This window comes from Lissotriton vulgaris, unplaced genomic scaffold (genome assembly GCF_964263255.1).
Source record: "Lissotriton vulgaris unplaced genomic scaffold, aLisVul1.2 SCAFFOLD_1049, whole genome shotgun sequence".
Lineage (NCBI taxonomy): Eukaryota > Metazoa > Chordata > Amphibia > Caudata > Salamandridae > Lissotriton > Lissotriton vulgaris.
In genome coordinates, this window is record NW_028250089.1 from 39,933 (window position 1) to 64,075 (window position 24,143).

The window sequence follows — 24,143 nt, forward strand, 5'->3', positions numbered from 1 at the left end:
CTTGTCCTCCCTGAGCGGAAAAAGGCCAGTGATTGTAATTGTAATGCAATTGGTCCTTGGCGCCAATGAGAGGTAGATAGTGTCGCCTGACAACTTGGGAGTAGCCTGAAACATAGGAGAACTTGTTTCATCAGGCTCGGGTTGCTACTTGCCAAATGCACTGTGTGCTTTGATGTAGTCGGGGTTTATTTACCCGAAGTTGATAGGACTATCCTGCTTTGATATAGCGGAAAGCACTAGGAGCAGCAGGTGGTACTAATGGGAAGCTAGTAGGTGGGGGGACTCTGGGGCGGCGGCAGCCACACCCAGAGCCATGGCGGAATTACAGGGCGATCCAATGCAGAAAGGTACAGAGGGGTACCCTCTACAGGAGCACCGATGGGTGCAAGAGCAGAATTATCCCCCAGGGAGATCCACGCTGTGATGGATCCTGGAGGACCGACTGCGCCCCGTTAGTCCTTCGGGCGGTTGTAGACCTGAGCAACCGGGGGTTGCCACGACGCTCTGCCCCCCGAGGGGGGGCGTGAGCAAGGGGCGGAATAGAGGTCCGCCGAGGGGAGGGGTTAGACCTTCCCCCGAAACTGACAACGCCCCCGCGGTTATCACCCTGGGGGGTTATGGCTCATCAGGTGGGCGGGTCGCGAGAGGCGGCCTGCTCTGGATCGACCCGTAAGATATCCCAACATGCGCATAATGTATATGCTAATAAAACTGCAGCAACTTTCTCCATCAACTTGTGTTGTGTCAATTATTGGTGGAGTGGTGTGTTGTATGAAGAAAGGTCTGGGGCTGTGCCGATATTGGCACTATTCCGCTGTGCAGTAGTTCTCTCCTGATGCCCTCAAACTTCATGAGGGGATTTTTAAATGCCCCATTTTTCCCTCAGAAAACATAAGTTCTACACGTTGTGCTTTTAACAAGTGTATCATGTTTTTTGGGGATGAAACAACACATTTCTGTTGTTTTCCCTCCTTTGGTCTATGAATATTTTGAAGTTTGCAAAGAAATACGAGGCAAGTAAGATGGCCTCCCTCTGACTTTTTTTGTCGCGATTCCAGATATTCAGAAACAGTTCTATTCATTAGGAAAATTCAGCCAATCAAAGCTTGAGATTGTTACATTTATTGTCCCATAATCTCCAAAAACATTAAGCTGGCCAAGCTCAATTCAAGTGTTTAGCAGCAAACTGGTTGCTATGGAGCTCTTCGGCATGGTGATAGTGGCCTGCTTTTGTGCTCGGGCATAAGTTCAACAGCATCTTTAGAAATACAAATCCCACAATAAACACAAATAGAACAGCAGTCCTGCCACAGGGTCTTGTTATCTTTTCAATATTGAGCAAGTGAACCTTTAAATCATAAAGTCGAACATTTGTAGGGAGGAGGTTATGAGCTGAGACCGATTCTACTCAAACAGGCAGCTGCAGGGTCTTAGAGGCCAAACAAACTAAGACCTCTTCAGGGCGCTATCAGTATCGGGGATTGCGAGTTCACTGCGCACTTGGGGGCAGATTTACAAATCATTTGCGCCACTTTTGCGTCATTTTTACCATGGGAAAAGTGACGCTAAAGTGGCGCAAGGGGGTTGTAAATCTCCCCCTTGGATGTTTGTTTCTTTGGCAGCAGGATATATCTCTGATGCTTTTCTGTTGCTTAAAAATATGTCTTGCATTATCAAATTAACTTTAACCCAGGTCATGGAAGCTCAGTCCGGCAGGCCTTTATCTACCGACTGAAACAAACCGTACAACCCTGACATGTTTTCCATCAGGGTTACTGGAGTTTTGCCAAAGGATAAGGTCGACTAAGGTGGCTTTTCTTTATCTGAATTAGTTTATTGCCAAAGGTATAAATCACTGTATGAAAGGCTGAGGTGAAAGAACATATTTTATTTGCTTGTCACTGGGTGAAAAGGCTGTGCAAGCGAAAAAGGACTTGGGCAAATCTGGTGCCAGGGCAAACCGTTTACTGGGAGCATTTAAGGTCCACACACGCACACACCCACACACACTGCTGCCGAGAACTCGGCGTGGGCAGCAGAAGGAGCTGGTACTTTTAGATTCATAGGTAAGAGGTGCACTGTATATATGGAAGTATATGCCAGACATCGGGAGACACGTGTTTTAAAGTATAATATTATCTTCGCCTTTATTTTGTGTATTCAATTACAGTTTTGGAACGTGCAATGTATAAGACATTTCCTTTTGCCCAGCACGGTTTAAATGTGTAGTTTTAAGTGAATATTTGTTTACGGTGCACTAACATGAAATCGCACGTTTCTATTCATTGCTTCTTTTTGTCTTCCTAGGCAATCAAGTCCAAACGGTCCACTTGGAGTCGCGACTCAGCTGGGAGGCTGCCATACAGGATAGGGTTTGACGTCGCGATATGGGAAAGGCAAAAATGATGAGTGGCAAATGTATTCTTCTCTCGTGTCTGTTGTTTGATTTGTGGTTAACATCGATTTTTGCAGATGGTATGTAGCATTTCTTTCATCAAGTATTTGTTAATTTATGCTTGTGTGCTTACTGATTGCGTAAGACGCACCACCATGTATCTGCACTTGTCTCATGGCGCATGTCGTAAGAGGGAATGTAGAAAACGAACACTCCCAAAGCAAATACGTCTGGCTCGTATATGATGCATGCGCACAAAAACACACACTATACTGGTGGAATCTACCTACAGGCGTCCACGAAGACCCACACATTACCTCACATACAGTCACAAATGCACACAGACCAACAGATATGTAGGAATCGATCCACACAAAAATCAGTGGTCGAAGTGGGCGGGATCGGCAGGGCACGGCGTGCCCCTACTTGTTTCATTCCAAAGATTCCGTTCTCCTACTTATTTATTTTGAAAATGCGTCCCAGGGCACAAGAATTTGCCATGTCCTGTAGCTAATGCTCTTCGTTCCTGGCGTTCGGGGACGGGTGAGGTGGCAGCGAAGCAACTGAACTCAGTCTTTTCCTTCCTGCCCAGAGAAGACCAAGACAGTGTCCACTCGTGCTCTGCCTTCACAGCTCCCGCTCCCAACTCTTTCCTTCTTCCATTCTTCCCTTCCTCTTTCTGTCTAACAGTTCCTCTCTTCCTGAAAGCCCTGACTTCAGGAAGGGTCTCTCACTCTCTTTCCTCTCTTTTCGTTTATTTGCTCCTCTGTGAAATGGATCTAAAAAAGAAAAAGACTTTTGCTGGAAATGTGGTATTCTTCTAACATTTTAATTCCAAAGTGCAACATCGGGAATAAAAGGTTAAAAATATGAAAAATAAATTAATAACAAAAGAAAGTAAGACAGAGTGGTAGCAAACTGGCCAGATTGATTTTATTCACACCCAGACACATTAGCGCCACTTTTACAGAGTTTGCTAGAGAGGCGCTATTTTTGTTTTCTTGTCTTTGTTTTCCCGGGCTTGGAACTACTGCACCAATCCTGCAATGGATGGATTGGAAAACAAATGTGTACTGCGGCTCTGCGTTCAGGGATGTGGTCTTTTTTTTACATATTGCTTACGTTTTGTAAGGATATAAGCAATGGAAATTGAAATGGGTCCATTCAGGGCCCTGTAGTCATGTCTTTAACTTTTCAGGCAAAAGCCCTCACTGATTTCTGAATAGTGAGTGTAAAAGCGTTAAGGTAACCGTGTTATTCCTGCTTACATTTCACATGGTTTGCTAAATTTTGCATTCCCTATGAGTGTTTGCATTTTACAGGATGATGTTACTGTTTTTTCATAGGCTGCATACTGCTCTTGTCTTGTGCGTAATTTATATTGAGCCACATCCAGGTGTTTATCGCCAGCAACATTTGGGTTGTAGTTGAAGGCAGTGTGGGTTTTTCTGAGTGGGGCAGTATGGTGTTCAGTGGGTGAGAGGATGTGGCACTATGGCCAGAGCTTCTGAATTTGGAACTAGGGAACCAGGTTTAGCCTTAATAACCAGTTCACCAGACCACTCTCCTGAGGGAGTATAATCCCATGCTAGACCTTAAAAGGCTTCGCAAAGCCTTAGAAGGCCTGGTGTCTTATCAACAGTAGGTGGACCCTAGCATAAGAAGTGTAAGTTAATCTTCAAGGCGTGTCCACCACAATCCAAACTGAAGTTCACCTCCAGTCTTACGGGCAGACCTATGAAGCAGTTCACCCTAGAACAAAGTGACTTTGTCACTGATGTCACAGGACTCTTGAGAAGGGCCAGCTCTAGGGCGGTGCAACCGGCGGGACTGCATGGGGTGCTGACTTTGGATGGAGGCATCTTGTTTGCAAGTATATTATGGTTTTAAAGCACTTGCTGCCTCCTTCCTGGCCTCCAGTCTTTTCGGCAACAATAAGAATGTCATGATGACTCTGGTGATTAACGTTCTTCCTAGAGAGAGATCAGAGTTTTGTCTAGTGGAAGTTTTGACTCATGGAAAGGTAGCTCAGAGGGTTAATGTGCCTACTGAAAAGAATGTGTACCATGCAGACCACAAAGTGCACATTATGTAAATAGGTCAGGCTTTTGTCAGAGAGATTATTTTGTTACTTGCAGTTTAAAAGTTAAAATCCTAAACATAGAACAGTGAGCTATTAACTGCCATTTAAGAGCTGCATACAAAAGGCAAGGTATAAATTAGAGTGTTATGTTTTCTCCACCACTCTTTGAATATCCTAATGTTGCAAAGAGTGTTCTTTTAGATAGAAATCAATTCTGGTTATTAGAGAGAGCGCCCCAAACCATGGTATTACGTTTTAAATGTTGAGTTTGTGTTTCTGCAGACCAATAACTATTAAACTATGTGGCCTACTAATATGGTTGCAATGTGACTCACACATTGTAGTCCTTAGTCTCATGTAATATTTTTTATACAATGATTTACAAATGTAGGATTGATTGTCTCTTTGTAATGTGGTGTGATGTAAAGTGCTCTGACACCCTACAATGGTATGTAAATCAAATTAAATGCATCTGAGAGAATGTTGTTATGGAGACTTGGCGGGCACAGTTAAAAGGTGGTAGTGAGGGAATCTGTGGCGGAGGTGGTCATTGGGGGGCACCAACTAACATGAATGCACAAGGGTACCAGCAGTGCTAAGGCCAGCCCTGCCCTTAAGGCCAGTCTGATTCGCCAATAGGTACCTCCATTGGCCTTGTTTTCAGCAGTAGTAGCTGCAACTCACCAGGGATTTGCAATGCAGGAGTTGCACTCACACCAAACTAAGTTTGCAAACTTCACAATCTCTCTGCTTCATTCACAAGCACTTTTAACATGTGCTGCCTGCCGTGGGGTCACTGGAATTAATTATATTATTAAGGAGGACAAAATTATACCACAGTGTTGACTAAATTATGCATCAAACAGAAGGCTGCAGCGTAATGTAGTATATTTTCTGATATTCTATTTTGACATGTGCTCCCATGAGGCACAGGGTCAAGGCTGATTTGCATATGGCTATGTCTGAACTGGGGTGGCTTGGTGAGCAAAATAACGATGGATTACACCCAGATCTGTAACTGGGGATGAATGTTTTGCCGTTGTGCAACATTCCATCCATCATCTTGTGTGTTTTGCTATCAAATAGGCTGTCAGGTATGGGGTCTGCTGACAAAGTTATATGATATACATCAATAGTGTTGAGATGCTCATGGTGTACTCCATGTTTAACTTTGTTCAAATGTTTTAAAACTGTGAAGGTGTGCTTGCTAGCTTCGCGCTCCTCCTAGTTGCACCTCAATATTGAACTGAAACGAGGGGACCTCATCTGATCCCCATACAAGTGCATTGGGTGCTTTTTTAATAAAGTTGTGACATACGGAATCGTGTAATTCTCCTGTGTCTTTATGATAAACATCACATAAATTCAGGAATGTGTAAAATGAATTGATGAAACTAAGAAGATTAAAGGTGAAAAGAAATGGAGTAAAACGTGGAAAAAGTGGAAGAATAATATTATAATTTGATTGATTGGATTCATTCAGGAATGGATTTGGCTGTGCAGCTTGTATGGGGATCAGATGAGGTCCTCTTGTGTATGTCGCCTGACAAAGCCCAGAGGTCTTCTTTTATATAATAAACTTTTTCCTATCACGGGGAGGGTGGTTAGGTCCTGTAGTAACTTTCCACTGTCTTTATAACATGACACCCCCTTTCATATTCTATGGAATTGTAACAATGCTAACGATACTGTGTTTATGCATTTTGCTGCTGGTTATGCCACGTGTACTGCATCATAGAGCACGTTAGTTAAAATAAACATTTCAAACTATACAGTGACTCTGACTATTCTTATTGTGGGTAAGCACGTGTAAGTGATCGACAGGGTTGTCTTGCTACCGCAACTCCTGGGAGAGTCAGGAGTGTTGTGTTCTGGGCAGTCTAATCATTTGTGGCTTCATGATTATGTAGAAGAGTGAAGAAGACACTTTAGCTAGTCGGTTTTGGGATTTGGGGTACTAAGGTGGTCGGAAGATATAACCCCTGTACACCGAGGTCCTGTTTTCCTGTGCATAGTTCTGTATATATGCAGATTCCCCGCAACATGGCGCCGCCAACATTTGGTCTGGTGTTTATCTGCGAGACGCTTGACTAGTGCTTGTGCTAGTCCGCAATACCCTCACTTCTGTTTCCGGAGACGGTTGTGACAGTGTTTCCTCCTATATTGTGTTGATTTTATAGGGTTTTAAAGCTTGAATTTTAAAACGTCTTTTCTCTTTCTTATTCAACCCTTATTGTGCTGCCGCATGTAAGTTGATATTCTCTAACTTTTCATTATGGCAGGGGATATTGCCCCACCTAATAGAGCTGCAGTCACGGCTTACTTGACTCAAAATGGAGTCCCAAATGCTGGTGTCACTCTCATTTTTGTAGTAGAGGCCGATGCAGCTTATCCCTTTGAGGTGTTTTATTCATGGGTCACCTTCCCGGCAGTGAAGGTTGCAGATAATCTGTTCCACAAATATACTGCAACAGCCCTTGTCGCTGCTTATCGTCCTTATTGGTCTTTTGAAGTTCGTCTCACAGCTTGGCAACACCAAATTTAGTTTCATGGCACACTTTCACACCCAATACCGCCGGTCCGTTTATGTCCCTTGTCGAACATGGCCCGTTTTTGATGGATTTATTCCACACCCACGTTATTTAACTACTGCTACACTTGCAGAGTTTCGCGTACTGAATACTCCGTTGATACGCTTGTACAGAGCTGCTATACAGTTAATGTTGTGCAACTTTCAGGTGGGTCCACCTGCAGCTGCTGCGCAAGCTGCGGGACTTGGTGCAGTGAGCATCAGTCCGCTCATGATTAATTCAGTAATGGGCAGATGTCCACAAAATAAGGACGAGTTTCCCTATTGGCTTGCTGAGAAGTTTTGGCAACTCAAAGCTGTTTTTCTCAATACTACTTCTGTGAGAAACACAGGATTTTGTCTGTTTAGTGCCTGATTTATCTTATTGTAACACTTGGGGTAAAGTGCTTGTTGTGGTATGTTCTATGTGCTTTGGCACCCCCTCCATGACCGTCCTCCTGTCCGTGATAAAGCATGTTCAGGATGAGCACGGAGCTGAAGGGGCTGTGGATTTAGGTATGAGACTGGTGGGGGTGTTCAACATAGTAGCTGATATGATCCTTGCTCATCTTAAGGGAGATGCCATAAGCTTTCAAGTGGCTAACCGCTTAGAGGCTGTGGTGGACTTCGACAAGCCACGAGAATTACCAAATATTATTTCTAAAGCCTATAAGGCCATGGGAAACAATAGTCAGGGAGTTAAGCCCTTCCCTGAAAGGCAGCAGCAATCTCAGACTCAACAAATGGCCCATACTGACAAGGATGGGTGCCTGTTCTTTCCTAAAAAGAACTGGAAAAATAAGGCGTAAGGGCAGCAGCAACAAAAGCAGGATTCACATGCTAGTTCACCGACCCCCCAGTCTTCTGAGAGCTCATAAGACTTGTGCGACTGTGTGAAAATTTGGTCTCCTGATAGATTTCAAGTCTGATCAGTGCTCTCCTCCTTCTTTACATGACACATCAGACCAGACTCACAAGTCGGTGGGGGGGGGGGGTGCGCCAGGATCATGGCAAAAGTGCGACCACACAACAGGGACAACATCTACCTTGATCATTTGATGTCAAAGCCAAACAAGAGGATCTACCTCGTTTTTGACTCCTATATCAAAAGAAGAAAGTTGCTGCTTTAACAGCAAAATATGCCTCAGACTGTGAGAACGTGACTTCTGGATTGGACTTGGGCGGTGACTGTTCGACAGCACAGCGGAGGTTACCATAGTGAAGGAGGTACTGCATCTTTGCCTGGAGTCGAGAACAACTGATACATTCATTACAGTAGAAACAGCAGATACACGAGTTGCTCCCCCCCAGATAGACTATATGACATTGTCTTTCAAATTGAAGGTGATAAAGAGAGGGATTTTTTGGGAAAATCTTAACTCTTCATACAACATTTTGCTGGTAGAGGCAGATTGGCCCCCACCATTTGTGCTGGCCGCTTCTACAGGGGAGGCTGTGAAACTTCTGATTGGGCTTTGGCCCTTGCTCTGGTAGTGCACCGTACTCAGGTGGGCTGGGATAAAGATTTGCAGTTGCATGAAATACCATTGCGGTCTATGCCAGAGCCCCAATATACCATCCGGTGGGAGGCTAAAGCCCCTGTTCATGATGTTCTGATGCAGTTGGAGTATCAAGGAGTGATTAAAACAAGCGTGTGACCCGATGGGTCGTATCGCATTGTTTTGGAATATTGACATTTGAACACTCATTGTCCGGCATTTGCTGTACAAAAAACACATAGCTCTGCACTTGTGGACAATCTGGTTCGTAAAATTATAAAACAACACTGGATATTTCCAGTGGCTTCTATAGTCACAATCTGGCTCTTTAATGCAGTCGCTGGACAGAATTTACAGCCACTGAAAAATGGAAAAAATTTACATGTTTGCCTATGGTGTATAAGAATAGCCCTGGGGTATTCGCTGCATGTGGTGTCTCTTTGTTGAACAACATTGATCCTGATGCGCTCTCCTACGTTGATACTATTTATCTGACAGGCGATGAACTATGGCCGCATCTTATCTGAGTCGACTGCATAATTCTGTTGTTTGTCGTCTACGGTTACAAATGTAACTTTTCCAAATCACACATCACTTAATATGAAGTGTTCTTTTTGGGCTACGAGCTCAACAATGACGGAAGGGGCTTGGCTCCCCACTTCCTGGAGAAATGTGTACAATTGCAGTCTCCTCCTTCACTAAAGAAACTTCAGTCTTTGCTGGGTTTTTTGAATTTCGGGAGGACTTATCTCCTTGATTATGCCCAGTATACCTTGATACAACCTACATATTCTTCTCCCAGCTGGCTTCTGGAACATTCAGCAATTCTACGGTCCCTATCTGCTTGCGACCACCTTCCTGGTGACGCATGCTAACCACACAAACCTGGAGATACGTTTAGTGCCGGGTGGAGTGGATTTCACTTACTTGACGTTCAATGAGGGTGACACAGTACCAATTGCATACAAATCACATTTGTACACTTCAGCCGAAATTCTATTTTCTAATGTTGAGAAACTTTTGGCACATGTCCAGATGGCGATTCTAAAGGAAAGCACACTGACGCAGGGGAAACGCATTCTTATGATTATGCCTTACCCTGCTTTGGAAGCGTGACTAAGGCAAGTGTACCTAACTCTAAAGCTTTACATCCCCATTGGATACAATGGGCTACTTCTTTGACATCTTCTAATGTCACGTTTATCTTTGATCCTGCTCTTCAGACACAGGAGTTCTTACAGTATGAACATGCTCATACTCCTCCTTTGTCCTCACTTCCTTTAGAGTAATACAAATGTATCATTTATACTGATGGCTTGGCACAACTGGCCACCGGTTCCAAACACACTTATTACGCAGCTTGTGCTATTGTGGCTGCTACAATGGTAAATAAAGAATTTAAGACATCCATTGTGCATATACAGGCACTTAGAGACTGAGCGGCTCAATTGGCTGAGCTGCGTGCTCTAGTTCTTGCTCTCGAGTTTGCAGATCCAAATGTGCATACTCTTATTGTGAGTGATTCCTACTACTGTGTAAAGTCCTTCATGACAACTTATTCTTTTGGTCTCAGAATGACTTTTGAGATTTTAAAGGCAGCGCAATTGAGCATAAAATGGTTTGGGTGCACGTGGCGGAACTTAAAAAACAGCGGCCGCTCACACAGGTTATCCATACTCTTGGCTATCAGCGCGTGGGAGCACATGCTGTTGGTAATTCTTTGCCTGATGAAGCAGCCAAATCTGAAGTTGCCACATGTTTTGTTGCAGTTGTTACAAGGTCCAAGACTAAGATGGATAGGGACATGTTGGTAGCTGTAGCTACTTCTAAGGAGGGCAGTAATTACCTGCAGGGGTTTCCTTCAAAGCATTCTTATCATTTAACCTCCGAGCAACTTCCTTATGCAAAGATACCAACTGTAGGGCATCGGCTGATTCCCAACACAGACCACAGACTCTCTTTGATCGTAGCCGCACACGTAGGTATGGCTTCCACACATGCTGGGGTGTCTGCGACTGTTTCTATATTGCTGCAACTTTACTGGTGGCGTGGTTTGTATAAACAGACCCGTAATAATGTACTTTCTTTTGACTTCTGTCAGCAAATCAAACCATCTACGGCCACACGTCCATCGCAAACACAGCTAAGTTTTTCAAATCAGCCTTTTGGCTGTATAAATCTTGATCACTGCAGTCCACTTTCTTCTGATACTGCACATAAATATATTTAAGTTGCAGTTGATTCATGCGCTAGATTCCTTTTTTGTTTGGCCACAACACAGTGCTGACGCTCAAAATGTCATCAGGTATTTGCGTGTCTTTGTCTGGATCGGTACACAGACAAAATATCGATTTTTAAATATCGATATGCAAAAATATCGAAGTTTAAATATCGAAATACAAAAATATCGAAGGTAAGTAATATCGACAGTCTAAATATCGATATTGGTATGATATCAGTAATATCGAAGTTGTAAATATCGATGTTAATAATATCGAAATTAATAACTTTGATGTTACTAATATCAATTTTTAAATAAATTTAGTGTATATTATATTGTATTTATTATGTTTTATTATTTATTTTTAATGTTATTTTATTAAATATTGTCTTTTACTACTGTAGCGGGTTGTGGGTTTATAGGGGAATAGGGTGGGAAGTAATTTAATTATGTTAAATTAATTATTAATTAGTAGGAATTATTAATTAATTAATTGAGAATTAATTTTTAATTATTTTTAATTAATTTATTAATTGATAATTATGTTCTGTAGCGGGTTATGGGTTTATAGGGGAATAGGGTGGGAAGTAATTTAATAATAAATAATTAATTGATATATGTTTGTACATATTTTAAATAATAATTAATTGGTAATTAATTTCTATTAATTAGTTAATTAATTATAATTTTTTACATATTTATAATTATTAATTAGTTGGTAATTAATTATTATTAATTATTTAATTACATTAATTATAGTAATTTTTTTATATATAATTTATTGTTATTCTTAATCAATTAATTGTGCAAAATAATATTAATTATTAAATTAAATTAATTACAGCAAATGTGCTAATATATTTACTTTATTGTTATTGTTAATTAATAATTAATTGGTAATTAAATAATATTTATTAATTTTGGGTACAGGGGTATTTTTAGGGTTCAGTGTCAGTTTTCAGTTCATGGGTACAGGGGTATTTTTAGGGTTCAGGGTCAGTTTTCAGTTTTTGGGTAAAGGGGTATTTTTAGGGTTCAGGGTCAGTTTTCAGTTCATGGGTACAGGGGTATTTTTAGGGTTCAGGGTCAGTTTTCAGTTCATGGGTAAAGGGGTATTTTTAGGGTTCAGGGTCAGTTTTCAGTTCATGGGTACAGGGGTATTTTTAGGGTTCAGGGTCAGTTTTCAGTTCATGGGTAAAGGGGTATTTTTAGGGTTCAGGGTCAGTTTTCAGTTCATGGGTAAAGGGGTATTTTTAGGGTTCAGGGTCAGTTTTCAGTTTTTGGGTAAAGGGGTATTTTTAGGGTTCAGGGTCAGTTTTCAGTTTTTGGGTAAAGGGGTATTTTTAGGGTTTAGGGTCAGTTTTGGGTTTTTGGGGTACAGGGATATTTTTAGGGTTCAGGGTCAGTTTTGGGTTTTTGGGTAAAGGGGTATTTTTAGCGTTCAGGGTCAGTTTTGTGTTTTTGGGGTACAGTCGTACAGGGTAAAAATAAAATAAATTTAAATTAAATCAATTAAATGAAATAAAAAAATATAAAATTACATTTAATTATTAAGTTTTTAATTTATTTTAAATGTATATGTATTAGTTTTAATTTTTTAATTATGTTTTAATATTTTTATTTAATATTTGTAACATTATATGTATTTTATATTTATTTTTACATTATTATTAATACATTTAAAAAAACGATATTTTTAATTTCGATATTTTTGTACTACGATATTATTTTTTCGATATTTTTGTACTTACCTTGTTAGGGATAGGATTCCTATATTTATGACTTCGATATTTTTGTTCCGATATTTTTGTATTTCGATATTTTTGATTTCGATATTTAGTCAGACATTCGTCTGGATCCTTGCCTTTGGCACCTTCCATTCAGACCAAGGTTCAGCGTTTGCCTCTAAGGTGTACAAGGATGCGATGAAGTACCTGGGGGTGCTGGTGCAGTTTTCATCTCATACAGACCTGAGGGCAATTCTATAGTGGAGTGAATGAGCCATGACTTAAAGCAATCCTTGACAGCTAAAGTCTTAGGTACTGGCAGAAACTGGCTGACTCATTTGTAAGGCGTTCAACGTGCACTTAATAATCTCCCTAGAAAATCTCTGGGTGAGTGGACCCCATACAAAATGCACATTGGCATTACATTTTTTGTGCCAGACGTTGTGGCGGCTGCTGCAACCTTTGATGTAGATAATTATTCTACTATGTTACAGGACCTACAATAGACCCGTGACAGCTATGCAACTACACATTTACCCTCTTGCACTAATGCAGCAGTGCTGATCCTGGTAGCCGGCTGGCTTCTGAAGGTTGGAAATCTGGTCAGAGAAAAGCTGGAGAACAAAAAAGAATTTTGACCCTTTTATCATGTACTGGTTCCAGTCCTTGAATTGAAGGGTACTCGTACAGTTATTTTACCACCACTATCTGGTCACAAAGAAAACTGATACATCTCAGAGGACAATGTCAAGTTACACCGTCTGACCGATTCTGAATAGTGTCACGCCTGCTGTTTCATGCAACACTGTCTCTGTGAATCCTGGGATTTCTGTGTCTTCAAATAAAGAGGATATTGAATATGCATACCCTACAAGGGAGTCTCTACGTGAATTGCCGGACAGTCCTTTACACCATGCAAGCTTCTCTTATGACCGTCCTCCACTTTGTCACTTGCCCCTACCAAATTCAGTTTTTTAATCTTCTGGTTCACAAAGACTTACCTGGTCCCTCCATGGACCTACATCTGGTTGGTGCTTGTCCTCATTTTCCTCTTCATATCCACTGGATTTTTGATAGTATTTTTTTAACTAATCAATGGCCATTATCTGCCAGAACGCTCTGCTGTGAACTTGGTCGATGGTATTCTGGCCCCTCTTTCATCGTTCCATATCATGAAACATGATCAATCTCTTGCTAAGATCTCAGCGTTCCCGGTCGCAGATGGCATGGTTTGGGATAAAGTGGCTTTTGAGATCCATGGTCTGACTAAGGTTCCCAAGGTGCCATACATGTTTCTAGTCTCTATGGGAGATGTGGTAACACAGGACATACATTCTGATGATTGGGATGTGCATGCAGTACAATCATTGTTTTCTGATTTGAAGTATTATGCTGCATTTGATGCTGAAGGCTTGTATTTGAATTCTGTCAACTATGCCGATATATTCTCTTATCAACACTATGGGCATCGTTTGTTGCGTAAAACAAGCACTTTACGACCTGTTTTCAATTACACACAATGGGAACATTGTCCTACACCGGTGCAGTGGTGTTTGAGAACACTTAGGAATAAATTCACAAACTTCACAGATCATGACATGCTTAATCCTGAATCATTTTATTTTAAGTTGCAGACACACTCGCAACTGAAAGTTATCATAACCCATACTAAATTGATCTATTCTAATTCATTCAGAAATTACCTAGCTAAACAGGGTTATGATCACTGGAAGACTACCATTGAATTAAAGTCAGTTTGGGGTTCTAAGGCTCGGCAAGTACGAGGCACTGAGGTGTTACATTAAGACTGCCTAAACCCATCCCAAATTTTATTTTTAAATGCTACAATATACCAAACTACGTGCTTTGGTTCAGCAACTGTCAAAAACATGAATGCCCCTGCTATTCCCGATGTGGCGGAATATGAAAGTTGGTGCACACATACAAATTATACCATTGAGGTACTACAAGCCTTATTCCAAAATAATACTTTCAGTGTCTCTGATGTTGACCCGTCTGGGCGGTTAGTACGGTACACCAATTCCAATGCATGCCAAATGCGTTTTTATAACGCAAAGCCTAGCTTAAAAAAAGACTAGACTAGATCCATGTTTTTCTAATTCACATTCAGTCACCACCTATTTGGTAGTAAAATTGTGTCAACAATGGTTGGAACACTCAACTTTGTCGTCCATTAAACAACACTTGTCACTCCTGTCCAGTGACATTAATTTAGCTGATTTCTTTCCAGGCCCAAGGGTTCCTAGAACAAAGAGATTTATTTATGCAGCTTACAATGAAATATGGATGCTTTCGCAGATGGTGGTAACTTATCGTCTGCCCCAAATTGACCGAGCAAATTTAGAAAAAGTCCTTGCAGTATTCGATAATAGTATTAACACACTGTCTTCGCGCATTATCACCCTGGATAATATTGTTTTTTCTGTTATTGATATTGTACAAGAGGATGTATCTGTGTTATACAATGGTCAAAATCAATTACGCTCAGTGATGCAATTTGCTTGGACTTTGCAGACTCTCAAAATGGAAAAAGTTCCATGGGATTATCTAAATGCTTGTATCTTTCAATCTGACTGAAAAACTAAGGTTTATGTCCATGAAGGATGCCACATACTCACTTTTACATATTGAGAAATTAGACCCCTTGCTATTCTCTGTAGCGGAAAACAGATTCAGCTATGTGTTTGATTCATGGGGGTACAAATCTGCCATTCTCTTTATTTCAATTCAAATCTTGTATGAAACAATTCCCGCTTGGCCGCGTTGAACCCCTGGGTAGTGAGTTTATGCATGAGGTATGGACTCTGCCTTTCACAAATAGATGTCTACGGGAGGGCAGGGAAGTTTTCCTGACGGGAGGACTACGATTCAACAGTGGGTCATTCACTTGTTTGTAAATATGTTAGTTGCACGGTGCTTGTAATGTGCTTGCCACTAATCGTGCTTGTGTTTTAAAAGGGACTCCAGTTTCTGCAATAATTCATGCATTTACTCTGCTTACTAACGGTAGTTATCTTATTTTGAATAACCAAGACTGCTGCCGTTTACAGGCTGAGATTCCATGTATAGTTACGGTTTCACGACATGTAACTTGCTGTAAAAATTTCCTTTTTCCACCCCCACATGAGAAGTTAGATAGCTCTATTTTGCCTTCCATTCTAACTTTGAAAACCGATTTTAACAAATTGAATAGGCTCAAAGAGCTTTTATTCCAACAAGAAATCCCTCTGACTTCGGCTCGAGAGACCTTCGAATTGTGCATGGCTAGGACATCCAGAGAGATACAGTTGCTTCTGAACATGAACCTCCCACTACATTTTGGGGAGCTAATACACCAAGGGCCAGATGTAGGTCACCAAATACCAGTCGGTAACGGACGATTTCGTCCGTTATCGACCAGTATTTGGAGATTGAGATGTAGGGGACCTAATATTTACCAATTCGGTATTTTTACCGATTCGGTAAAATACCGAATCGGTAAATTTACCGAATCGGTAAATCTAGATGTAGGTGGCACTAAAAACAGTGCCACAGGCCCTGGAGAATTTGTTATTTACCATGAAATACTATTTCATGGTAAATAACGAATTCCTGTGTACATGCACATCTGTGCATGTACACCTGTGCCATGTGGCACACATACATGCCCTAAGGGCATGTATGTGTGCCCTTAGGGCATGTATATGTGCCATATGGCACACAAACCAGAATCAGGGGTGCAACAGGGTGTCAAAGTGACACCCTTTCCCACTTGACAATTCGGTAATTTTATCGAATCGGTATTTACCTATTCGGTATTTGCCATTGATTCCTATGGGCCTCAAGGCCCATAGGAATCAATGGCAATGACAGAATCTGTAAATACCGATTCGGTAATTACCGAATCATACCGATTCGGTAAAAATTACCACATTATTACCTACATCTCATTTACCGAATCTAGAATACCGAATCGGTAAAATTCGGTATTCTAGAGTCGGTAAATGAAATTTACCTACATCGGGCCCTAAATCTTTAATGCGTCTGACACGAAAGGCCTTGCACATTTTTTTTTAATTGTCCACTACGACCTTGTGACTTCTTTCGGACGATATTTGGAGTAATACTGGCCTTTATTCATTCTATGAATTGCTGCGTCTTTGGTGGATTTCCTTTATTACTAGTATTAGCTGGTGGGATTTTGATTCTTCTGCTCCTGCTCCTGCTCCTGCTCCTGCTCCTGCTGCGCAATGGCTGCTCACCTTGTGGTAATGCACAGACACAGCCAATTGCAGCTGTTCCGTGATCGAATGCATGGATGCTTTGGAACATTGCCACTAGAAATGCTTAGCGTAAGTTATGGACTAGCTTACAGCTTTGCCTTCTTCACTTGCATGCAACCGGTATTCTCTTGCCTGAAGTGCCCATTTACTTGTGCTTCCAATTTCTGCCTCTCCAATACGTCATGTCCAGACCCGTATTTTGACCAGTTACTGGGTCCCTTAATGGCGCATGAGCCGGACTGTTCTGGGATTGGCCATATGGCGCGTGCGGCTGCACTTGGAGTTCTGGGCCTATGGCATATCTGTGCGGCTGCACAGAATTTTCTGCAACAAAGATACATCAAATATCACGCAAATTAACCCGGATATGATCATGGAGGCACCAGATTATGGGGAGCATGCTTGCTCCTTCACTTTACTGAATTGCATGGCATCCCTTTTTTCCACTAACAAAAATGATGTCTATGTCCGATGTCGTTTTGGAGGGGATTGCATTCTTCTGTCCATACACCATGATGGATTGAACTGATTTTCTGAAAAATGAAACATGGTAGCCACCGTGCATCAAGAGCTTTTGAATTTTTTTCCAAATTGGTTTTTACAAAGCGCTTTTGAACTCTGCTCACTTTTGAACTCTGTTTTGGTCCTATGGCTATCTACTATGACCTGGGGGAGGATGTAGTCTGGCTAGTAAGGGTCATTGTCGACATTGCTATGTTAGCATGAGCTTTACTGCCATGATGCTGCTTTTGACCATGTTACTACATGACTTTGTTTTGCAAGACTCTGTTTATGCCTTTCACATGAGAACTGTTTGCTTTTCTTGTTATCTGCTAATTACTGGAGTTTAGTCTGAACACTTTGTACAAGGTCGGTACGCATTGCCCATCGGTATTCTGTTGTGGTCAGTCCCTAGCACCGAGACATAACATGCTAAGCACAGCTGCACTACTGGATTTGTGTGCTTTAATATTACAGCAAAGCATGTTGGTCACACGCTCGGAGAAAGACCTTTCCAGAGAGAAGAGCTGTGCTGTTCCTATGATGTAAACCTATCATATAGGCCATCAGATATGGGGGTCTGCTGACAAAGCCCAGATGTCTTCTTTTATATAATAAACTTGTTCCTATCACCGGGAGGGTGGCTAGGTCCTGTAGTACTTTTCCACTTTCTTTATAAAATGACATTCTCTTTCAAAATCTTTGAAATGTTAACAATGCTAATGGTATTATGTTTATGCATTTTGCTGCTGGTTATAGCACGCATACTGCTTCATAGAGCATGTTAGTTAAAATAAATATTTTCAACTATACCGTGACTCTAACTATTCTTATTGTGGACTAGCAAGAATGAGTGAGCGAAAGGGTTGTATTACTACCACGATTCCTGAAAGAGTTGGGATTGTTGTGTTCTGGGCTGTCTAATCATTTGTGGCTTTGTGATTATGTAGGAGAGCGAAAGACACACTAGCTAGTCGATTTTGGGATTTGGGGTACTAAGGTGGTAGGAAGGTACAACCCCCATACACGAAGGTCCCGTTTTCCTGTGCATAGTTCTGTATATGTGTAGAATCCCCGCAACCGTAGTAATAGTTTGGTAAAAGTGATAGATTTCACATTGAAAAATGAAACAACTGCTTTGTTTGGAGATTTTATATTGTCGACCTGTTTGTACCAAAAATACGTTAATTGAAAACAGACTAGTCAGAAGTTTAACTGGGCCCCAGGAAAGAATTCTGTGGGAGAAGCCCACTCTGGTTTATAACCTACCTTGTATTTAGGGCAAAACATTTGCTGTGAATACATAACATAATACTGGCACCAGCTAGTTTTCTGGCCACTTTAGCTGCATTGTAACAATCTTTATTTTTTGCCCTGTCAGGTCTGCTTTTTAGACCAATCAGTGCAAGCTATCTGGTTGAGAAAGACTAAGCCAGTACAAAATGATTCAAAGTTACACTATCCCACCAATTTTTGCACCGGAACAATGCAAATGGCCAGAACACAAGTAGCTATTGTTCACAGCTCTTCTATATTTTTATTTTGCACTATTTTGTTTTCGGGAAATGTGCCATTGCATCCAAAATTAATTTTGTGCCAAATACTGCGCTAAAATGTTGCTTTTCAATTCATGTCATTTCAAGTAATTTTGCTTGATTTTTATGGAATACAATACCAGTTTACGTGAATTTAGCATACCCCTATAAAAGACCTGTTGTCGGTTTACGAAGAACTTACAATTGGCTTACATTCCACCCATAGATTGCATTGATTAGGTTTATTGTCACTCTTATTTTCTTGCTTCTTATTCGATGGCTTTGAATCCCCCATCTTGTCTATTTTTCCTTAGAGTGTAGTCTCTTTACCATAGTTTTCCTTTCCTGACTTGAATTGTTCCACTGTTCTAATTAGAGGGATCTTTTTTTTGGCTAGGTACTCTATGCCAGTGCATGCTTTTCCCATCTCTCTTTCTTGTGTGTCTCTGCCCAAATATACTCCTGCCGCTTGAAAGAAGTGACCCGATTAGGGCCACCCGGGTCACTCAACACCACCTCTCAGTCTTCCATAAAAGGAAGAGTTGGTCAGACAGTAGAGAATACAAACCAAGTAGATTTATTCACATACACTAGAGTGGAGCCCAGTCTGCCCAGTCTCGGTGGATTGCTGCAGAGGGACTGACATCAGTAAACATGGTGATACATTAAGTACAATTCAGAACCAATGAAGGCATGCCCAAACTGGAATTTTCCTGATGGAGGCAGCTACACAAAAAAGGTACAGAATGATAAGTTTCGATCCTGAGACTGGGCACACACTCTCTATGCCAAGGTCGTTCTGCCTGTGCCCACCACTGGACTAGTGGGAGGAGGCCTCTATCTAGTGGGAAATGTATGCCCTAATAAGAACAGTGTATCCATTAGTACAGCAAAACCCAACCTTGGAAAGACGAAAACTACCAAAGCTGTTTCTGGCAGAGAGAGATTAGTTTCCATCATGGCTCAAAACGGTGGCAAAACATAAAATGGTGCCATAAATGTTAACTTACGCAGAACAATATATAAGCAACATTGCTAAGACATTTTTATTATAATTCGCTTCACTCCTTGTTGCTCTGTCCCTTGTGTGCTTCCCCGCCCAGTGTTCTGTGCTACTCTTGCTTGCCTCTCCCACATACACAGCCCCCTGCACTCCATGTTGATCTATCCCTGATGTGCTTTTCACCATGCAAAACATGCTAGTAGTTGGTGCTGCTCTCTTCCTTGTGTGCTTTCCCCCTTTAAACCCACCAGCCCCCACTCTGTCTCTCTCCATTATGTGCTCCTTTTGTGAATAGTACCCTACCCCTCCACTTCATACTTCCCTTCCCCCACTGATCTTTCTCTAGTGGGCTTCCCCCACAAGTAAAATATCCCACACACAATGTTGCTTGCTCTCTCAAGTGAGTGTCTCTTCCTGCAAGTCCCCCCCTTGCGTGTGTCATTTGCTTTCTACCTGGTGAGCCTCCTCACCCCAGGAACAGAAACACGTGTTCTGTGTTGTTCTCTTCCATGTGTGCTGTCCACATGCAAACTCTTCCATGCTTCATATTATTCTCACCCTCATTTGCTTCTCCCCTAAAAAACACCCCTACCATGCGCTCAATATTGCTCTTTCCCTCCTGTGCTCACACCATGATCTGTGTAGCTGTCCTGTGATCCACCCTGCAATGCTCCCACCCAAGAAATGTGTACTGATCTCTCCATTGTGTACTTCCCCCACACCCAAACTCCTTGCACTTGTTCACATCCTAATGCACTTTCACCCACGTAATCCATCCACGCCCTCAAACAACACTGACAAATCAAAAGGTCTAAAATGTGAGAACTATTGGTTTTGTAAATGCTTGTTTATCATACTTACACATTTTGTAACATGTCTGCAGGGCCCCTCATAACCTAGGGGAATTGGGGCAAAGAGCCCTTATTATGGCACTGGGTGGAAATTAATTTTTCTTTAAGACAGTGATAGACATAGTGAAGGTTAAGGTAACAAGGTGGCCTGAAAGGTAGAGAGTAGCATTGAAAACAAAGCAAAGGAAAGAGAAAGTATGAATAGTTGTACAAGCGGGATGCACCAATGTAGGAAGTGGTTAACTTAGTGAAAGGGAGCAAAGAGGAGGAAATCCAAGTGGGTGAAGGAAGATGTGAAGGAAACACTGACTAAAAGGAAGAGATATACAAGGAATGCAATAAAAAGAGGAGAGGAGGTAAACAAGCAGACAATGCAAAGAGGATGAGAGAGGTCATCAGAAAGGCACATTGTAGGAAAAACAAGAAAAAAGGGTGGGCTGGAAACCGGATTAGGTACTGAAAAGGATTGGGAACAGGGAAGAATGTGAAGAGCAGAGCGAAGGAGTGTCATAAAGGCAGGGGAGATGTTGACAGAGGAAATGCAGAAAAAGTGCACATGCTGTGTGGAAGTGAGAGTGAATGAGAAAGATTCAGTAGCCATAAGAAAACAGCAGAAACAAAGAATGAGAGAACAGCTGAGAAGGATAGCACTAAAGTATATGTAGAAACAACACCGAAGATATAAAATCAGGTAAACGTTAACTAGCCAGTTACAGAATCGAACACGCTATTTTAATCTAATCTAATTTGTACATGCTCGTGCAGATAAAAGATGCTTATTCAACGCAGTTGGCAGGGTATGAAACTGTGAATGAAGTGTGGAGGATGCCAAGTCGGATGGTGTATGCAACAGAGAAGCAAAGCAGTTTAATGCCGATGGAAAAAAGGATCATTACTTAAACAGCGATATATGGGTTTTATTTACTGTACATATATTTACCATGCATGGTAAGGTTTCTGCGTTCAAAAGACATGCGTGGTAAAGTCATGCGCTGTATTCATACATCCGAATCTAAGTGCTAAACACCATAGACAGTTGGACACCAATCAAGCAGGGTGGAGTTGAGCGGTTTGGTGTTGTGATCCTTTTGAAATGAATGGAATTTAACGTTTTTCAGAAGGGTAACAAAGGTTTAGATAGTACGTGAGCCCACTTTAGCCTATTGATAAAGTATCTTAACATGTACCTTTCGTTCACGTATAAAAATAGTAGGGCATATTATCAAGGGGGGCGATAGGCAATTTTCGCCGCTTTAGCTGCCGTTTTCGGCCGCTAAGTGGCGACAATTCTATTGCCCTATTAGTAAGCTGTTGCTAACAGCAGTTAGCGACAGCTTTTAGGCGATAGCGAGCGGTTTGGGGCCCGCTTTGCATGTTAGCGATATTTATCACTAATGCCATGCAAAGTGGGCGTACCCAACCTTTTAGCGACTGAAAGCAGTCGCTAACGTCGCTAACGCCTATTAGCAAGGCAGGCTTAGCGATGGCAATATTCGCACTAAGCGCGAATATCGCCAAAAACGAACACCTGCCCAGACCAGTTCTTAGCCATGTTATCCAATGGGAGGTGGATAACATGGCTAAGAACATTTAGTCGCTAATGCGTGAATATCGCGGTATTCTCAGCGATATTCACGCTATCGCCGGGAAAATTATCGCTTTGGAGATAAACGTAGCTAATAGCACGTTATCTCAGCGATAATTTCCGGCGATGCTTAGCGATAAAAAAAATCGCTGCTAAGCCTAGTTAGCGATAAATATGGCTAATCGTTGGTAATATGCCCCAGTGTTTTTACCATTGCAAAACCTTTTTTTAAATTCCCCAAGCTTGTTTTCACTTGTAAAACGACTGACTCATAAGGAAGTTTCCTTCTGGGTATATTTCATACTGTGGGTTGAGAATGCACCTTCCAAGCTGGCAATGTCCTGGACGTTTGTGAGCAACCACAAAGTAACATGTTAGTTTGTATTCACCCAAAAATGTTTTCCGACCCTTCTTCACACTGCTCATGTTTAGAGATTTACTTTCATAAACAACAGGATTAAATCCCTTCAATGGTGGAAAATAAAGGTAACATTCCACAAACCTGGTGGGGATGTAGGAAAAGCGGTTTCGTCGTGAAAAAAATATTTCCCAGAGTAGTGAGAAAAAAAAGAAATTATAAAGCGCATTTGCACTTGCCCGTTTTTCCTCCATACCAACCTATATACATGTATATTTCCCCTGAAATCTTTGCGAGAATCACACCAGCATAGCTACCACAGGTGCAGAATTCTAGTTGTAAAATAAAAAAGTTTTGTGAATTCTAAGTTCAAGAAAATTTTATTAATGGTAATAAAAAGAAAAGTAAATCAGGTGTCAAAACAAAGTACAATATGATATCAAAGTAAGAATCTGAGAAGAATAATACGATCATACAAATACAAGCATTGTAATAAAATAGATCTGGGTGCAGGGTGAGAAAAAGGGAAAAGGCAAAGAAAAAATACGGTAAGCATAAAATATGAAAAGCATGAGAACAATGGGAAGTAATAAATACAGTTGATACAATGAAGGATAAGTGGAACGCATCGGGCAATTAAGGAGGTTTAGGAACTTCCTGTTGTGGAGGCATGGGGTGAAATAAGCGTTTACTACATGAGTCTAGAAGTTTTGTGAATTCTAAACAGTCGGATATATGTGCCAATGGGAGATAGTAAACCTGTGGGTGTCGATTTACAACTTCTTTTGAGCATGAGGTCCTCTGCGATTTGTTATATGAATACGTTTATATTACATCCCAATATTCAGTGATCCATTCAAAGCATTCTGATACACTTTTAAAAGCAGTGCCCTTTTAGGAATAAGATCACATAGCCAAGCCTTTAAATACTAGATCGGCTCAGTTTTTCAGAATGTAAAAGAAATATGCAATTAATCTCCAACTAAATGTTTTAAATGCAAATTTGTCCTATGATTCTTGGTCTGAAAATCTTGAAAACCTGGCTACCTTTTAGTATGACAGGCCGAGACTTACTTTAAAAGAACACCATTTGAGCACAAATGCCCATCCCTGAACTTTCAGACATTATTCACAAGTTTAAACCCAGCTTCTTCCTCTTGATGTATACATGGAGCCACCTCACAACAAATTACTGTGAAACCTTTTCTAATGCATGGTTGTTCTGTCCTGGTTGTATGACAGAGGAACGTATGGCTGAACCACGCATGCATCTACTACGCTGCCTAAACCACAAATGCATCTGAACAACGCAGTCCTTTACCACGCATTCCTTTACCACACATTGCTTTACCACATAATTTTGTGATAAAGGCATGACTGGTATAGACATGTGTGGTAAAGATCACACCCTATGCCACCTGCCCTCTAGCCCTAAGAACTACCTTGATACCCCCTGATCCCTAAAAAGTACCCAGACCCCGCCCTAAGCTCTAAAGTTGAACCCTACCCGAGCCCTAAAAACTATCCAAGCCT

The 24,143-nt window shown here is 41.4% G+C and overlaps 1 protein-coding gene across 1 annotated transcript in view; it reads left to right on the forward strand.

Annotated features, from left to right (window-relative positions):
* Positions 1 to 1,874: 1,874 nt before the first annotated feature.
* The window catches only part of LOC147663375 (cocaine esterase-like), a 513,967-nt gene continuing 491,698 nt past the window's right edge, over positions 1,875 to 24,143 (forward strand). Inside the window, exons 1-2 of the mRNA XM_086950486.1 lie at positions 1,875 to 2,066; positions 2,308 to 2,475. Of these exons, the coding sequence (XP_086806612.1) occupies positions 2,388 to 2,475 (88 nt within the window). The 5' untranslated portion in view covers positions 1,875 to 2,066; positions 2,308 to 2,387. The remainder of the gene's footprint in view (positions 2,067 to 2,307; positions 2,476 to 24,143) is intronic.